The sequence below is a fragment of the Peromyscus leucopus genome, chromosome 9 (assembly GCF_004664715.2).
Source record: "Peromyscus leucopus breed LL Stock chromosome 9, UCI_PerLeu_2.1, whole genome shotgun sequence".
Taxonomy (NCBI): Eukaryota; Metazoa; Chordata; class Mammalia; order Rodentia; family Cricetidae; genus Peromyscus; species Peromyscus leucopus.
The window spans coordinates 109,371,543-109,388,919 of NC_051070.1; the positions used below are offsets into that span (position 1 = coordinate 109,371,543).

Below are 17,377 nucleotides of genomic sequence, written 5' to 3' on the forward strand. Positions count from 1 at the left end.
CAGGCGGGAAGCCCTGGACCCACTCCAGACATCTGGCTCCACCACTCTTTCCCCGCCCCCAGTGGCAGATCTGTGCCAGAAGGGGCACGGTGGCTGCAGTGAGCATGCCAACTGCAGCCAGGTGGGGACGGTGGTCAACTGTACCTGTCTGCCGGACTACGAGGGTGACGGCTGGAGCTGCCGAGCTCGCAACCCCTGCCTGGATGGCCACCGTGGAGGCTGCAGTGAGCACGCTGACTGCCTCAACACTGGTCCGGTAAGCGGTCGGCGGGGGGTCGCGCCGTCTGGGTGCAGAGGCCCCACAGACCCACCCTTCCAGTCTTCGTGAGACACCCACTGCTCTCTCTGCCCGCAGAACGCACGGCGCTGTGAATGCCACGTAGGCTACGTGGGTGACGGACTGCAATGTCTGGCGGAGCTTGACCCGCCTGTGGACCGATGCCTGGGCGAGGCATCACCCTGCCACCCAGATGCTCTGTGCACCGACCTGCATTTCCAGGGTGTGCTTCCATACCGACCCCGCCACCCACCGCATTATCCCTGGTCGCTGTCCTATTGACCATCTATCCTCCCTTCTTCCTGCAGAGAAACGAGCTGGTGTCTTCCACATCCAGGCCACCAGTGGCCCTTATGGCTTGACCTTCTCAGAGGCCGAGGAAGCATGTGAGGGACAGGGAGCGGTCCTTGCTACACTCCCTCAACTCTCTGCTGCCCAGCAGGTGCCCAGGGCTCGGGTAGGAGCTAAGCCCATGGAAGCCCATTGAGTTGGGCTTTGGTCTCAGCATCCCCTCCTGCCCCCACAGCTGGGCTTTCACATCTGCTTCGTGGGCTGGTTGGCCAATGGCTCTGCTGCCCACCCTGTCGTCTTCCCAGCGGCAGACTGTGGCAATAACCGTGTAGGCGTGATTAGCCACGGTGTCCGCAAGAACCTTTCGGAGCGCTGGGACGCCTACTGTTACCGCGTGCAAGGTACGTCCACTCCACAGACCTGTGCCCACCCCCGCCCCTGATCTCCTCCCCGGGAAGCCTCTCTAGGCTGCTGACCTGCCTTTCCCTGCAGACGTGGCTTGCCAGTGTCGGGTCGGCTTCGTGGGTGACGGCATCAGTACGTGCAACGGGAAGCTGCTGGATGTCCTGGCTGCCACTGCCAACTTCTCCACCTTCTATGGGGTGTGCAGGGAATCGAGCCTCGGAAGTGGGGACGTAGGCAGTTGGGACCCCCAAGGAGGGAGCTTGCCCACAATCCTGTCTCCTCACCCTGCAGCTGCTGCTGGGCTATGCCAACGCCACCCAGCGAGGTCTGGATTTCCTGGACTTCTTGAACAACGAGCTGTCCTACAAGACGCTCTTTGTTCCCGTCAACGAAGGCTTTGTGGACAATATGGTAACAGCAGGGGCTTGGGTACAGTTTGCTCTCTCCGGGGGGCCCAACCCAACCGATCGTACTCTGCTCCTAGACACTGAGTGGCCCGGACCTAGAACTCCACGCTTCCAATGCCACCTTTCTGAGTGCCAATGCCAGCCAGGGGACATTGCTTCCTGCCCACTCAGGACTTAGCCTCTTCGTAAGAGATGTAGGCTCTGACAACAGTTCCATGGCCCCTCTGGTGAGTCCGGCCTTACTGACACCCTCCCGGCTCAGCCCTTGCTTAGCTGCCGGGCCTGACCAGTTTCTCTGCAGGCCCCTGGGGCAGTTGTGGTTAGCCACATCATCGTGTGGGATATCTTGACTTTCAATGGCATCATCCACGCTCTGGCCAGCCCCCTGCTCACGCCTCCCCAGTCGGTGAGTCTGCGGAAGTGGGAGGCAGAGCCTCAGGGTGAGGGGATATCTCTGGCCTGGTCCTCGACACCCTCTTTTTGCTTACAGAGGCCAGTGCTGGGATCCAAGCCTCAACCTGTAGCACTAAGCATGGGGGTTGTGGTAGCTTCTGGAACACTGCTGGGGTTGGTAGCTGGAGCCCTCTACCTGCGTGCCCGAGGCAAGCCCACAGGCTTTGGCTTCTCTGCCTTCCAGGTGAAGAGGGGCTGGGGGTATGTGGGGACAGGCTCCTTCTGTCTTGTTTGGGGGCCTTACCAGGCAACTCCTTTTCCAGGCAGAAGATAATGCTGATGATGACTTCTCCCCATGGCAAGAAGGGACCAATCCAACCCTGGTTTCTGTCCCCAACCCTGTCTTTGGCAGCAGTGATGTCTTTTGTGAGCCCTTTGATGTGAGTGTGGGGTGGGGAGTGCGGCTGGAGGGTGGTGGGGACAGGCCCCGGGCTTAGCCTTGCCTGGCTGGACCCTGCCTCCCTCTGCAGGAGTCGCTGCTGGAGGAGGACTTCCCCGACACCCAGAGGATCCTCAAGGTCAAATGATGATCCTGAACGGAGGCAGAGACGCACGCAAGGACAGAGACCACTTTTATTGCTTGTCAGGGTGGCTGGGGCTGAAAGAACGGATGGTCTGTCCAGGACAATAAAAGTGCCCTCAGCGGATGTGGGCCATGTCACCGAGAAACGGTGTCTTCATGCAGCCAGTGCAGAGCTGGTCCATCCATAGGGGCGCCTCGTGCTGTAGGGGTGTGCGACGCGGGTAAAAGGTGAAGTCCACGCGGTAGTTGAGCAAACAGCTGAGGGAGGCCATGTAGAGGTCGGAGAAGCGCACGAGGCGCCTGGAGAAGTAGGTAGGGTTGTGGAAGGTGCGGAAGATACTCCCGAACTGAGCATTGAACAGGGCCTTGGTGATGCATCTGGGGAGAGGAACACGGTGCCCGTCAGTGTGAGGAGGCAGGGCTGGGGCGGCCTCCCTCCCGGTCGCGGCTCCTCTGGCTCACCTCAGTTCTTGCCGCTCCTTCATCCAAGTAGCCAGCACCTGCCGTGACTCTGCATCCTGATAAGTCTGGGGAAACGCAATGTGGGGAGGTGGGTGAGCATGCATCTGGGAGGTGCAGTCCCCCCGGTCCCGCCCCGTCGTCCCCTACCTGCATGCGTTCTAGCAGCCCGGTGAGCGCCTGCTGCCAGGTCAACGAGTGCATGTACTGCTCTGTGTTGATGATGCGGATCTCCCGCTCCAGCTCAGGGATGATGGCCCCGGTGCGCCAGCCATGCCGCAGCATCAGGTCCTAGTGGAAGGGACGGGAGGCAGACCTCAGCACGGGCTGGGGGGACTCCCTCCCCCCCCTCCCCGGGAGAAGCCCCACCCTCTCACCGCCAGGTCACTGTAGAGGTGGTCACCGAAGTAGAGCACCCGTGGCCCACGCCACTCTGTCAGACGAAGAAAGTCAAACAGGTTTCCCTGGGGAGCAGAGGGCACTGCTGAGCCAACGGGGCCCCCCCTCGGCTGTGGGAGCCAGGCTTTGTCCTTCACCAGTCCTCCCAAGTCTGCAGAGGCGGCCAAAGCCAGCCGGATGCTGGGCTGCCCTTTCCCGTGGCCTCCCTGCTCCGTGGCCCTTACTGCTCCCCCTTCCACTAGGAAAGGGGGGGTCCTGCCTGCAGCAGAACATCTCTAATAGGGGTGGGCTGGCCCTCACTCAGGGGCCTCATACGGTGGCCTTTCACCCACCGAGCAGGGCCTTAATCCCTGTTTGTGAGAATCCAACCACAGGGAGGGCCCCAGGTCCTCCAGCCAAGGGCCCTGAAGTCCTGTGAACTTCCTCAGTCTCCACCCACAGGACCCTGCGGACCAACTGAGAGCTTCCTGGCAGGCTACGAGCGTCTCTGCTCCCAAGCCAGAGAAAGATAACACCGCAGTGTGGACATAACCGAGGGAGGGTGGGGGCGGGGCGGGGGGGGCCAGAGTTTGAAGGACAGGGCCACTGAAGGGGCAGACTCGGCAAAGCAGTCCATAGAGCCAAAGGCATCAGTAAGCCTCAGAGAGATGGGAACCGGGGGTGGCAGGGAGCTGTGGAAGAGCTGAACTGAGGAGCCAGATGGGGGGCATCCCGAAGACAGTGGAGGCTGTGCCCCCTCATCAAGAATCTCGAGGGGCAGAGGAAGGAGAGGCTCCTGAGAACCACACAGGGTCTAAACATTGTCAGGCCTGAGGACTGAGGACCGGAGATCCGCGTGCGGCAGGGCAGGGTGCTGAGCAGGGGCCTGCCAGCTGAGCTGAGGCATCCGGATGCTGCTTTCCTGGCCAAGTGTGGGCTCCCCAGGCCAGGACCGCCTCAGCTAAGATTCCAGCATGGGCCACCAATGCCCTGCATCTGGTCTCTCTTCCTAGTCATCACACAGGAAACGGGGATGGGTGTGTGTGTGTGTGTGTGTGTGTGTGCGTGTGCGTGTGTGTGCGCGCGCGCGCGCGCTGTCTCCACAGGCCCACCTCAGGGCTTCAACCAGGCTGGTTTTGCCTGTACCAGTGTTCAGTGCCAATTCTTCACAGTGATCATGGTGCACTCTAAGGCTTTTGTACCATACTCCAGTGGGGCATTCTAAAGGACAGCAAGGCCTAGAGGCGAGGACGCCAGGGCTCCTGGGCTACTGGATAGATCTCGACTCCAAACCCAAGCTCTCTTCTAACACCACCCAGGTTTGCTTCCTAAGAGTCCTGCCCTGGTGTCATTGGCTCTAGCCCAGCAGTGCGAGCCTGGCCAGGGCGGGGAGCCTGCCCCTGCATAGCCTTGGGCCACCCACTAAGCACGGCACCTCCCAGCAGTCCTTACCTGCCGGTAGATCTTGCCCTTCTCCAGGCCAGTTATACGGTCCCAGTGGAGGGAGCCCTTCTCGTCAAGCTTTCGAAAAGGCCTGGGTCGAGAGTGGAGAGCCTGGTTTGCGGGGTGTGACGGAGCCACACACGAAGAGGGACCTTCCTTCTCACCCCTGTAAAGGCCCACCCACTCGACGGCAAGTGTCAGATGGGACACTGACCAGCCCGGCTAAGCGCAGAGATCCTGAGTCAGGGCCAGTGGGGTGTGGTGCCCGAGTCTCCTTATTGGAGTGGGGCTTCCAACCTCCCCACAACCCCACAGTCCCTGGTCTGTCCATACTTGCGCCGGTCGGTGAAAAAGTTGGGCTTGTCTGCCTGGACGATGACCACATCAAAGAGCTGGCGCCAGTCAGGGCCGACCATGTGCCGCATGCCTTTGTCCCTGTGCAGAGGGGTCATTGGTTTCAGGGGGTCTGGGAGCAGTACTCTGTGTCGTCCCCCCCACATTCTTCTCCAGTGGGCCTGGACTCACACAAAGCTAAAAGGACTGTTGGTGATGAGGAACAGCTGTTTCCCATGGGACACCAGGCGGCTCAGGACTGCAAACGTTTCATCCCCTCTGAGGATGTACTTCTCTGAAAGGGAAGGTGGTGGGTCGGCAAGGGCCAGTTCTGGGACCCTCTGCTCAGGCAGGCATGGCAAGGGGTACTGTCCGCCCTTACCCATGTCTTGCTCAATCCACTGGTACATGAGGCCCTTCACATGCACGTCCCGGATGGCATCCTGAGGGGAACCGGGGGTCAGTGAGGACATGCCAGGGAAGAGGGCCCACCAAGTTGCAAACAGACTTCGTTTCATCTACCGGACCAGCCCCTCCTCCTCCTCACCGTCACATCCTTGTAGAGGTGTACTTGGTCAAACTCCAGGCCGTGGCTCAGAAAGTAGTCCACCACACAGGACAGCAGCGCCATCTCTGGGAGGGAGAAGATGTCCATGAACTGCTTGATGGAAGGGCCCTGGGGAGGGAGGTCAACTCTCAGCCACTGTATACCATGTACTGGAGACCGAGGGATCTGCCTTGGGGCGCTGGCAGGCCGTGTGACCTACTGACCACTGCCTCCCAGGATGCCAGCACCCAAATCAAAATCCCTGGTCCGGGCTGCTTCGGGCAGCAGCAGGTGTGGGTACCTTGCCATAGAAGCCGCTCATCTGGTAGAGTGGGATGTGCTGGGTGCCACCGTATAGGTCAATCACTTCGTCATCTGGCACAGGCTGGAGACCCCTGAGTTGGGGGTGAGTGGGGGGACAGATGCCCTCAGCCCGAGCCCAGGCAGCAGTGTGGGATAGTAAGGGCAGATTTAGGGTGGACCCCACACTAACCTGTAGGCTGTTCCTAGCTGGACATAATGAAAAGCATCAATTTTCATCAGAAGGCTCTGGAAACACAGCGGGCAGGGCCAGTGGTGAGGACGTCGGCTTTTGTCCTCGGCCCTGAGCCAGATTCTCCCCAGCACCTCCCAACCCTCGGCAACAAAACCTCTACCGGACGCTAAGGGGCCAGGGCGGTCTGATAAGGAGAGGAGGAGGCTGAAGAAGCCGGCCCTGTACGCATCTAGTCAGGGGGCTACGTGTCTAACCACTCACCTTCTGAATGTCATAGTGGAGGCCGCGGATGGCAAAGCTGGGATCATAGTCATACTTCCGGATGCCCTCAGGGTACTGTTGGACAAAAAGCCAGCCCTCAGCCCAGGATACCAGGGGAACCCCAAGACTCAGTCTGGAGTGTGGGCCAAGCTGGCAGCCTCACCTTGTAGTGCTCTACCAGGATGTCCCGGGCAGCATTGAAGATCTCGGGGTGCAGCGCGTCCGCGTACTGGGCCAGTGTGTAGTCGTAGTCAAAGCCATAGACTTCCACGTCACTCAAGCTGATCTCGTTGTTGGCGTAGATGGCTGCTGGGTTTAGGAGGCTGCAGACCTCAGGGGGCAGAAGGTCTGGAGGGAAGGAGATACACAAGAGGACAGTACCTCATGATGGTCACGGTTAGGGCAAACGGCCCAAGGACTTTGTGGGTGCCCGGCCCCACGTGCCCCACAAGACACTGGATTACTGCATCTCAGCTCAGTGAAGGCCAAACTGAGGCTAGAGAGAAGGCAGGTGCCAAGGGAGGGCAGAGCTGACAACGGCCGGGCTGCGCTTCCCTGGGGATCTGGTCCTAGTCACAGCCTCCATTTTCCACGTTACACTATCATCTGCAGTGCCTACTAAGTTCTTCCAGACACGTGTGTGCGGGGACCCTGGCAGCACTCCTCAGAAAGGTCATGCCCCCCACTCAAAACCTGTCCAGGACCACTGTCCACTGGCCTCCTCTTCCACTTTCTTGGGGCTACCTGGCAAGGGCAGTATCAGGGACTGTGGACTCCTCCCACGGGATGCTGGCTCCGTTCTGACCTGACTGGAAACCAAGGCCATGAATGCTGCTTTTCCACTTTGTCCACAGATGGGGTTGGGGCCCAAGAACATTAGAGGGGCAGAGAACCCAGGGCTGCCAACTTGGAACAGCTGCCATTGCCCTGGGGAGTAAGGCCCCTCTAATCGGATTTCAACTGCCTGCCAGACCACATAATGACATTCCCTGGCCTGGGCCAGGGAACATTGCTAATTACCACAGGCGAGATATAAAATGTCAGGTTTTGGGGACAATACCCAGCTTGCTCTCTTCTGGTGACAGTCACAGGCCTCTGAAAGAGTCACAGAGGAAGGCTAAGCGTGGCACTATGTCAGGATAGTTCTGGGGTCCTGGGCTCACCCGCCTTATCCTCCCCATCTGGAAAGCGGGTAAGGTGAATGGAGAAAAAGGACAGGATGTGACAGGGCACGGGATGTGAGCCAGACAAGATCAGGCCCTCCCCCTCATGCCGGTGAATTCAAGAATGCTAGCTTAGCCCCGGGCTTGTGTTTTTTAAAGGGGAAATAAAACCAGAACCAATCTACTTTGTACAGCATTCCTGCTCTGTCCCCACACAATATGCAGGCTCAAATGTGTGATGTGCCTGAGCTGGGAGCCCTGTCCTGGGTCTCGCTTGGTCAGTCCTGGAGTTGCAGGAGAAGGGAAGAGGCAGGGCTAGGCATGCTGGGCAGAGTCCAAATCTCCAGGGAGCCTGTCAGCCACACCAATCCTGATCATGATGCAAAAATCTCTGGCCCCACAGCATGCCTAATGTCTCCCGTGCTGTGCAGACGCCTCCTCTACGTGCCGAGCTGTTGCCTCAGAGGCCCCTTTGGAACACAGGGCTCCGCCCCCATTTCCTTTAGTGTCATGTACGGGTGTAGGTGTGGGAACAGGTGTGGCTAGTTCCTCGGGTGGCCTACAGCCAGCAGAGGGCAGCTGTTCTGAAGATCCCCAAGTGTGGACAGAGCTCTTCACTGGGACAAGCTTAAGACACAGCTGATGGCCTCCCTCTGAAGAACTGCTTCTGAGACATCCCTTACCTGGTGTCGTTAGGACCCTGGGCCTCAGCTGCCCACATAGGGTAATTTCCACAACCCTGCACTCCTGGATGTCAACTTTGTTTATGACTTGCCTTAGCGTCCAGAAACCCCCTGGGGTGGGAAGCATAGGCATGGTATTTGTGGAGTTCTGACTACGTCCATGCCTTGCCTCTGCTCTCCAGGGTCTCCTGGGGGCATATACACCTTCCTGGGATCAAGTAGGACAGGGAAACAGTCCACAGGGCCTAAGGTTACCTACCTCATTTCTGGACCAAGGAAATGGTAGCTCTGGGGGGTGGGGTAACCGAGTCCCACTTCCCTCCACAGGTGATTGCTGAGCAGGCCGGGAGAGGATATGCCATGACCCAGCAGTGGTCCGATGTGTTTATATGACTGTCTAGACCCTGTCCTCCTTTCTTAGGTGAGTTTTACGGCTCATCTCATTCCCTCCTCCAATCCTGTGAAGTAGTCACACTTCTGTCTCCACCGGGGAGGTAAAGTCACCCATCAAACTACCCAGCACCAGGCAACTAGAGTTGAGATGCACACTCAGGTGGCCCCACCTCCTTAACTACCTTCTTTTCCTAGCCTTCTAGTCATATGAGGCCAAGCGGCGCAGGTAATGGTCCTCCACTGCTCTCTGAAGGGCCGGCCACTGGCCCTGCCCTGGCCGCTTTGCGCTTTGCTCAGACTCCTTCAGAAAACCCAGCCTGGTGCGTGAAGCTAGCTCACCCTGGCTTGTTAGTGGAAGTGACCCCCCCCCCCAACACACACACACAAGAACTCAGGGGGTCTATAAGGATCTGAAGACACAGGAAGACCCCGAAGGGTATGAAAGTAGCCCCCCAGTCCCCCCAGACTTCTCAGCTACTCAGAGGGACTTCTGTCACCCTGCTCACCCTGCAACCGTCCCAATCCTCAAGAGCAACCATTCTCCAGAGGTCTCAAGTATTCTGACTGCGGCTTGTCAAGAGGTGATCTCTGGCCAACCCCCAGGTCTCCAGCTGGAGTGGAAACCTCTGCCCAGTCACAGCTGGAATCTCCCTGACAGAACCACTCTGTCTTACCAGACAATGCAAGCCACATCACCTCTGGGGTTTCCTCCAGAAGCTCCCCCTCCTCCTGTTCGGCCTTGTTCTGAGTCATCACCACAATCCTGGGGCAGGAGACTCAAGACACTGAGGGTCTTGAGAGGGTGTGAGGAGGCCGAGGGCCACCCTGCTGGGCAGCGATAGGGGCCACAGGCCAGACCACATCTCTCTGCTGCAGAGACAGGGCCTCACTAGACCCACCCAGACAAACGGACAGATGTTCCGCACTCAGATCTCCTGCCTCATCAGCCCATTCCAGAGGGAAAGGAGGGGGAGGGGGAGGGGGAGGGGGAGTGTCCTGTGCAGCCCTGGCTGAGACTACAGCAACATCCCGGGGTTGCAGGGGCTACAGTAACTTTTCTGTTCCCCCAACGCCTTCACTGAGCTTGTTTGGGAGTGCTGTAGACCGCCAGAGGCAAGCCAAGAGGTGCCTGCAATGTCGGGCCGGTGTCGCCTTACAGCGGGCCGTCGGTGAGCGCCGCTCACTCTTTGTCCACACACTGTAACTAAAGGCCAGCGGAGAACAAGGGACTGAGATTTTCACCGCCGCTGCCCAAAGACTGGACCCAGGACCGCGTGCGCAGCAGCCGTTCCAGGCGTTCCAAGCTCCCGCCGCCAGCAAACAAAACCTCCACTCGCCCCGGGAGTCAGAGTGCTCCGCAGTGGCACCTCCTCGTATCAACCCGATAGAGCCTTTTCCAAAACGCCACCTGACCCTCAGGTTTGGGGACCCTGGCGAGCCCCACCGGACGCTTCCAGCAAGCTGCACCCAGGGCGGTTGGGGACGGTGCCCCCGCCGTCTGCTGGACGCCGCCAAGCTGATGCCCTCCGGCGCACTGCCCACCCGGCGTCACCCACCGTGCACCAGCCTCCGCATGTCCTGGTAACGCGCCCACAAGTGCGCGCTGAGGTCCGCGCTGTCTGCGGGCGCCGAGCGCGGGGTGCTGGGGCAGTGGGCTCCGGGACCCGGCGGGCCGCAGCCAGGGCAGGAGGGTGAGGTCGAGGCAGCCCGCGGCCCGCCGTGGCCTCGGCACAGCAGCCAGCGCCGGGCCGCCGCCCGCAGTCCCGCACCCGCCATGCCCCCGGAGCGCTGCCCCCGCCGCCCGCCGCCCGTCGGCTTGCCCGCCGGCCCGCCGCCCTCCGACTGCCCGCCCGCCACCGTGGCCGCGTGCTTCTCAGGGCGGCCGACCAATGGGCGAGGCGCGCGGAGTCCATCCGGCCAATGAGCGCAGCACTCGGCCCGCGGGGGGCGGGAGGTCCCGGGACGGGGCGGGGTGGGCGGGGCGGGCTCCCGGCCCCCTCCTCCTCTTCGTGCCCAGCTCGGCTCAGGGGCTCTGCGCCCCCCTTTGGTCATCTCGGTGGTGATGGCGGCCCCTTCTTCCCTCGCGCGGGAAGTCGCAGGGCTTAGGAGCCCGTGACTCCGGGAGACCCTGGACGGCCCCGAGGAGCAGGAGCAGCCGGAGCGCGGGGGAGCACAGCTCCTCCTTCGTCCCGTGGTCTTTCTGTCCCTCCCCTCAGCCTTGGGTTCCCCCTGACCCAGCGCTTCCGTCCCCTCCTCCCCAGACACGTCCTCCTGCCCCGGGGCCCTGCGCCCCTGCCCTGTTTCTGACTGACTGCACGTCGGACTGCACGCCTGACTGGAGCTAGGGCCGCTTGATTCGCCTAACGCACAAAGAGCCCTTGCTGCCCACAGGGACAGTCCCGAGCTGGGTGAGACCACGCAGCCTGCAGGGCAGCTGGCGTCTGCGACGGCAGCCTTTTCCGACACGGGTGACGGGTTTAACGAGGAGCCCACCTGCTGGGCCAGCTCCGAGTGGCTGTGGGCCAGGGTCATCGCAGCCCCCTGGTTCTGGCAAACGGATGTGCCGGCCGGTGCAGTCTGCTCAAGCGCTGTCTCGGTGAAATTCTTTTGCGCTCGAAACCACTGCACCTACATCTGTCTCTCAGCCTGCAGGTGTACGCAGGCCCAGGATCCAGGGCCTGTGGGTGATGAGCTCCCCGACTAGGCACCCGGTGGTGGTGTGTGATGTGGAGCTCTCCTGTACCTAGGCTGAGGATCTGGTGTGGATGCCAAAGGGTGGGCTCATGGGTGCCTGAGCCCTTGCGGGCCCCAGTGACCAGGGTGGGCTGTGGAGACCTGGCCACACGTGAATCTCTTCCAAGCGGGTGGACGCTCCACATGTTCTGGTCCTCAGAACCAAGAGAAATGGGAACACGTGCCACGGGTTTGCTGTGTGTCTTCTTTTGGCCGGCCCTCCAGGGCCGCTTTGGCGTGCAGGACGCATTAAAGCTGCTCTCAACCCGGCTATGACCCTTTCCTGGATCCCACGTCTGTCGTTTAATTCTCACAGAAGGCTCCGTTTTACAAGGGTGCCTACCTCTAGGGTGTGGTTTGACCCCAAAGTCACGCTTTTTACCATGGTGCGCTTCTGCAGCTACCGGGCTGGGATGCATAAAAAAGCACCTACGAGTACCCGAATAACGGTATTTTCCCATCGATCATTCATTTATATTATTTTCAGAGTAGCTCGTCATGGACGATTATACTTTTTGTTGTGATACTGATAAAGTTCAGTTTTCAAAAATGCATGTCGAATTTTGTTATTTTTAGACGCCGAGTCCAACCAGTCACATCCTAGAAATAAAACGGAGGCGTCAGTCACCTAACTGCATTTTAGATCACCTTCTTCGCGGAGGGTCGTCGCCTCGGTCCGAGTGTTACAAAAGAAGATGGCGATGGCAGGCAGAGGAGGGGGCGCGGCTCGGCACTCCACGCCGAGCCCCAGCCGCGGGGAGCAGGTTGAGGGTGGGCCCGGCCACGCCACGTTGGAGACTCCGCCCCCTGAGGTTGCTCCGCCTCCAGAGTCTAGGCGCCTGCGCAGGCTTCTTCAGGCCGGCTCAGCCTCACGGAGCACGCGTGCCCCAACAGCACTCTGATTGGACAGTCTGAGCGGCCCGCCGCACTCTGATTGGCGGAGCCGACCACGCTCTGGCTCTGTCCGCTTCTGCGCCCCAACTCTCCCGGCCTGGCAGTGGCGCAGCCGCGGGGTCTTGGCTCAGTCCGCGACACAGTGGGGCCGGCGGGGCTGCTTCTGCTGCCTCCAGGATTAATAGTCCGCCTGGTTCCGCCCGTACCCCACTCCGAGGCCTCGGCCATGTTCTTCAGGGCCCAGGTGAGGCGAGCTCTGCAGCGGGTGCCCGGGAAGCAGCGATTCGGCATCTACAGGTTCCTGCCCTTCTTTTTTGTCCTGGGAGGAACAATGGAGTGGATCATGATTAAAGTGCGCGTGGGCCAGGAGACCTTCTGTAAGTGGGGGTGCAGCAGCCTCCGTTTCTCCTGTGGGTGTGCGATTAGAGGCCGCCGACTCCAGTCGGTTGCAGAGCGGCTCTCACTGTAGTCGGAAGGACAAGCGTTCCTACTCGCTTGGCAGTTGTGCAGCACGGATTGGAGGCCCCCGGGGCTTTTGTATTTGGCTCACACCGGCATCCAGCCCTCCTTCTCCCCCGGCACTTTAAGAGGGCACGTGCCTCCACTCAGGCTCTCGTCCTTTGTAACCTGTCCTTGGCCCTGCCGGTGGGGACGTGGGGACTGAGGAACAGGATTGCGGAAGAGGGACCAATCCTGGAGGACTCAGAAATTCCGGTTAAGTCTCCTGCACTTTGAGATCTTTAGCCCAAATTCTGGAGGACGCTAGCTTGCCTGACTTAGCTGATTACCACATTTTACAGGCAGTCATTAATGCTGTGTCTTTGGCCCTGAACTGCGAACATGTCTGGCATTTCTGTGGACTGCCTCTGGCACGCCCAGTTCCTCAGGGCTTCTCCCAACCTCTGGGCCCTTTGCTTTGCCTCTCATGTAACTTTATCACGTGAGAACTGCCAACTCAAAAAATTTTAAGTTGTTACATCAAAGCCTCCATTGATTTCTCTTTCTACTCTGATACGGGGCCTGTGCTGGCCCTGACTCTTCAAACTTTCAGCCATCCTCTTGCCTCAGCCAACTGCTGGGATTACAGGCACGGGCCACCACTCCATATTTAATGACCATCCATGGAGGATCTAGTGAGCAAGGCAGGAGATCCTCCATTTCAGAAGAGCTCATGGGAATAAGTGTAGAGCACTGACTCACATAGGCCCGAGCTCAATTCCCACCCCGTCCCCCACCATTAAGCAAGCCATGAGGGGTGTGAGTAGTTCAAGAATCCTGGTTGGCACCTCATTGGATCAGATGGAAAGCTCTTGGGGAAAGATAGGCATTTAGGACTGTCAGGAGACGAGGGGAAGATCTCTAACACTGACTTCATGGCAGTGGTAAGGGAAACCTGAAAGCTTGTGCTTGCTGTTTGGAGGACCGCAGCAGATTGAGTGAAAGGTGACATGGGTAGAGGGGTACCTGGGTAGGGCCAGAAAAGAACTGGACAGTAAGGATATATCTTAATGATTGAAAGGGCTCTTTGCTCTTTTTGGAGAGATTAGTAGAAACAAAGGGAATATATGTTGGCCAGATTTGAGATGATGGTCTAAGTCTAAGGGGCAAAGGAATGCCAAGAAGTGGGTGGAGCTCAGACAGCCTAGAGGTAGTGCTGAGTCTGCTAACAGATGCGGCCGGGAGGCTTCTCAAGGAACACCTGAGGCAAGGCTTGTACTAGTTAAGGTGCAGAACATAGGCAGGGTGATCCCGGGTGCCATTGAGGACATGATGAAATGGGGTTAACTAAAGATCTCAAGCTCAGGAAGACAGTTTGGGCCAGACATCTGGATTTGATGGAAGGGTCAGACTTCAGCATGTTTTTATGGTGTCTTGGAGTGGTTAGAAGGGACACCGGAAAGGCAGGTGATAAGGCAAGGTGACTGTGAAGAGAGGTAAGCATCTGCCCATGGAGAGACTGAAGGGTATGCAAATGCTGGTGAGAAAGGAGGAGTTGGAACTAGGGCTGTAGCTCACTTTGTACAGCACTTGTGTTGGCATGCAGGAATTTTTGAATTCAATCTTCTAAAAAAAGGGGTGGGGAGGGGACCGGGAGACTGCACCTTCAGAAGTACTAGTGCCCAGTGGGATCAGCCTTAAAAATCAGCCAGAGTTCTTTACAGTGGCCTTTCTCTGAGAAAGAAGGGAGTGTTCTTAGTCATTCAGGGCTGAGGAAATGGCTTTCAGCCATGTTAATGGAATCAGCGAGAGGTGCCTCCAGCAGCATGACCCAAAAAGTGAGGCAGCTGGAGCAATCTCGGGTGGGGTTTTGGAGGGATGTCCAGAAGACAGTGAGTAGAGTGTGAAGGAACTTGAGCTGGTTTGGCAGGAAGAGAGGGAAGACAAAGGCCAAAGGGGCAGCAGAAGGTGGTGGTGAGCTCTGAGGACGGGAAAGCCAGGAGTGGGATAGGAGAGCAGAAGTTGTAGTCTGAGCAGACACTGACTGGAGATGTAAAGGAGGCCAAGGGGGCTGGTACTTCACCCCAACAATATGCACAAAAGGCACAGATGAAGAGCAAGAAACCTGAGCTGGCAGCCAGTGTTACCAGTGATCACTGATGGAGTGATAAAAAACACTGAGAAGATGGCAGTCAAGTAAGAAGCCCTGAAGGAAGAGGATTTAAAAAAGGAAGAGGTTTATTTTTATAGGAGGGTAGAACATTAGTAGTCTGGAAAACCAGCTGCTGAGAACAAGGAACATTACTTCCCTCCTTACTCAGTTTTTGGGACCTGGGAAAGGGAGCAGCAGAGAGCCCTGGGACAAGGGAAATCTTGGAGAACAGAAAGATGCCAGGACATGAGTATGTCTCCGAAGGCACTGTCTTTTTACTCTTTTGTTCTCAGACTCCCCACAGCACTCATTCAGCTCATTTTATGTTAAATTATTTGCCAGATTCAGACAGTCAAGACAGACTACTGGTTGACTTACTTCCATGGGGGCTTTGTTCCTAACTCTTGCTAGAAATTGCACTCCTTAGGCTGGCTAAGCACTCTGCCACAGAGAAAGACCCCCCAGTCTCTTTTTGAAATTCCCTAGTTTCTTAAAAATCTAAGCAGAATTTTTGTCTGATACAGATGATGTGTACCGTCGAAAAGCTTCAGAAAGACAGTATCAGAGAAGGCTGGAAGATACATCAGAGACCGAGCTTCACAAGTTAATAAAGTAAAGTGAATTTTCAGTGTTGATTTCAGTCATTCTGTGTTTTCATAGTCTCACTTGCCCAGGCTGGCCTTAAACTCAAGGAAATCCCTGCCTCTGCCTCCTTAGCTCCATTAAAAATGTACTTTCAAGGAGGCTGGAGAGATGGCTCAGTAGCTAAGAGCACTGGCTGCTCTTCCAGAGGACCTGGGCTCGATTCCTAGCACCCACATGGTAACTCACAACCATTTGTAACTCCAACACCCTCTTCTGGCCTTTGTCGACACTGAACACATGTGGTACACAGATATACATGCAGGCAAAACACCCACACACATTTAAAGAGATAAACACTTTTTTAATGGATTCTAATCCTTTAGCAACTGCATCTTAGCCCAAGAATTGCCTTTACAAAGAGTTCTCATAGTTCTACAATCTCTATTTGACTATATCCCTAGTCACTATTGGATGCCTCACCTAGGGTGACTACAAGGTCACATTTCCGTCCTTTTCCAACTTTAAGTGTTTGCTAGAGTAGGGGGATTTCTTAGTCACTGCATATTGCCCAGCTAGTCCTCTAGTGCAGGGCTGCACACCTTCTGAAGACACAAAGCTAGCATACAGTCCCGCTGAGCCAGGCATCTACTAAAAGCATCCGGACAAGGTGACCCCAGTGTAAGTTTAGACCACTAGTAGGAAAAGGACTCTCCATGTTTGCAAGTAAGAAAATGGCCTACATGCTGAAGAAAAAGTCCATTTCAAAATATTAACAAGAAAGAAGCTGGTGCTCAAAGGCCATAGGGTAACAACAGGTTAGTTATCTCTGCCACAGGCACTTCTGGTGGACCCAGGAGGAGCAGTAGGCTAGGCTGGATTACATAAAACCCTGACTCAGAAAAAACAGAACAAGAATATCTCAATCTTTTCTAACCATTTTTTCCTGTTTTAAATTTGTCTGCTCATGTTAGGACCAATTCAGTGTAAAAAGTCGTAACTGTTCAGATTGCATAAGAGTACTAGGAACACAAAGTTCAACTCACTTTTGGTCACCATTAATGGTCAATACAACCAGGGAGAAAAATGTATTGCATATAATCTGTCTACTTGTGTCAATTAGAGTGCAGCTCTAACCTCAGAGATACTTTATATTGATACAATCGCTGTGTAAGAAGCTGTGGTATAACTTAACTATGTGGCTACACTTCCAGTTCCTTCTAGATGGTGAGGAGTACTTGGCATGCCAGTACAACCATTAGCCAGCTTCTGTCTGCTGTAGTTCCTTCCCTACCCGTCCCTCTATCTATCTCCTCTCCATCAGTTCTAGTAAAGAAGAAACTTTCGAAAATGGCAGAACAACTTGATTGTGATATTTAATGCAAAACATTTTCAGCGCACATTAGTTTGGAAGCTATGAGTAAGAACTCATCTTTGTTAACCAAGGTGCAAATATTTTTTAAAAATTTAAAAAAAAAATGTGTGTAGCTGGACAGTGGTGGTGCACGCCTTTAATCCCAGCACTTGGGAGGCAGAGGCAGGTGAGATTTGGAGGCCAGCCAAGGCTACACAGAAAAACCTTGTCTTGAAAAACAAACAAACAAAATTGTATAGCTAGATGGTGGTGCCGCACACCTTTGATTCCAGCACTCGGTGGCAAAGACAAGCACATCTGTGAGTTCCAGGCCAGCCTGGTCTACAAAGTGAGTTCTAGGACAACCAGGGCTGTTACAAAAAGCCCTGTCTCAAAAAATTGTGTGGGGGTATGTGCACATGCATACAGGTGCTAGAGAACCCCTTGGAGCAGGAATCACAGGTAGTTGTGAGCTTCCCATTATGGGTGCTGGGAATCAAACTTGGGTCCTACGGAAGAAGAGCAAGCACTCTTAACCTGAGTTTTCTTTCCAGCCTCCAGGGTGTAAATTTCTTAACTTCCTAAAATATGTTCAGTTTTTCAAAATTTCAAAAATTATACCAAATATCCTAACATGTTCTAGGATGTTTTTTTTTGTGTGTGTGTGAGTGGGGCAGTACTAGAATTAAGCCTAGGGCTTTGTGCATGCTAG

At 56.4% G+C, this 17,377-nt stretch overlaps 3 protein-coding genes across 4 annotated transcripts in view; 2 read left to right on the plus strand and 1 right to left on the minus strand.

Moving 5' to 3' along the window:
- The window catches only part of Stab1 (stabilin 1), a 32,973-nt gene extending 30,471 nt beyond the window's left edge, over nucleotides 1–2,502 (plus strand). Inside the window, exons 57-67 of the mRNA XM_028891218.2 lie at nucleotides 63–256; nucleotides 356–500; nucleotides 586–719; nucleotides 804–969; nucleotides 1,061–1,170; nucleotides 1,265–1,384; nucleotides 1,458–1,607; nucleotides 1,682–1,786; nucleotides 1,871–2,017; nucleotides 2,097–2,213; nucleotides 2,304–2,502. Coding sequence (XP_028747051.1) covers nucleotides 63–256; nucleotides 356–500; nucleotides 586–719; nucleotides 804–969; nucleotides 1,061–1,170; nucleotides 1,265–1,384; nucleotides 1,458–1,607; nucleotides 1,682–1,786; nucleotides 1,871–2,017; nucleotides 2,097–2,213; nucleotides 2,304–2,360 — 1,445 coding nt within the window. The 3' untranslated portion in view covers nucleotides 2,361–2,502. The remainder of the gene's footprint in view (nucleotides 1–62; nucleotides 257–355; nucleotides 501–585; nucleotides 720–803; nucleotides 970–1,060; nucleotides 1,171–1,264; nucleotides 1,385–1,457; nucleotides 1,608–1,681; nucleotides 1,787–1,870; nucleotides 2,018–2,096; nucleotides 2,214–2,303) is intronic.
- Nucleotides 2,389–10,397, minus strand: Nt5dc2 (5'-nucleotidase domain containing 2). Of its 2 annotated transcripts, none has more exons than XM_028891260.1 (14): nucleotides 10,069–10,397; nucleotides 6,437–6,621; nucleotides 6,274–6,348; nucleotides 6,010–6,065; nucleotides 5,818–5,911; nucleotides 5,517–5,645; nucleotides 5,352–5,412; nucleotides 5,162–5,264; nucleotides 4,970–5,071; nucleotides 4,646–4,727; nucleotides 3,193–3,279; nucleotides 2,966–3,106; nucleotides 2,819–2,883; nucleotides 2,389–2,734 (listed from the first exon to the last, which is right to left on the minus strand). In XM_028891260.1, exons 1-14 carry the CDS (start codon nucleotides 10,286–10,288, stop codon nucleotides 2,473–2,475), a joined length of 1,662 nt encoding a protein of 553 aa, XP_028747093.1. In that variant the 5' UTR covers nucleotides 10,289–10,397; the 3' UTR covers nucleotides 2,389–2,472. The 2 variants fall into 2 exon arrangements, with proteins under 2 accessions (XP_028747093.1, XP_037064646.1); XM_037208751.1 differs by lacking the exon at nucleotides 10,069–10,397 and adding an exon at nucleotides 9,187–10,034.
- A 1,822-nt stretch (nucleotides 10,398–12,219) lies between these two features.
- On the plus strand, nucleotides 12,220–15,357 carry Smim4 (small integral membrane protein 4). Its single transcript, XM_028891264.2, has 2 exons — nucleotides 12,220–12,516; nucleotides 15,254–15,357. Exons 1-2 carry the CDS (start codon nucleotides 12,366–12,368, stop codon nucleotides 15,343–15,345), a joined length of 243 nt encoding a protein of 80 aa, XP_028747097.1. The 5' UTR covers nucleotides 12,220–12,365; the 3' UTR covers nucleotides 15,346–15,357.
- The last annotated feature ends 2,020 nt before the right edge of the window (nucleotides 15,358–17,377 follow it).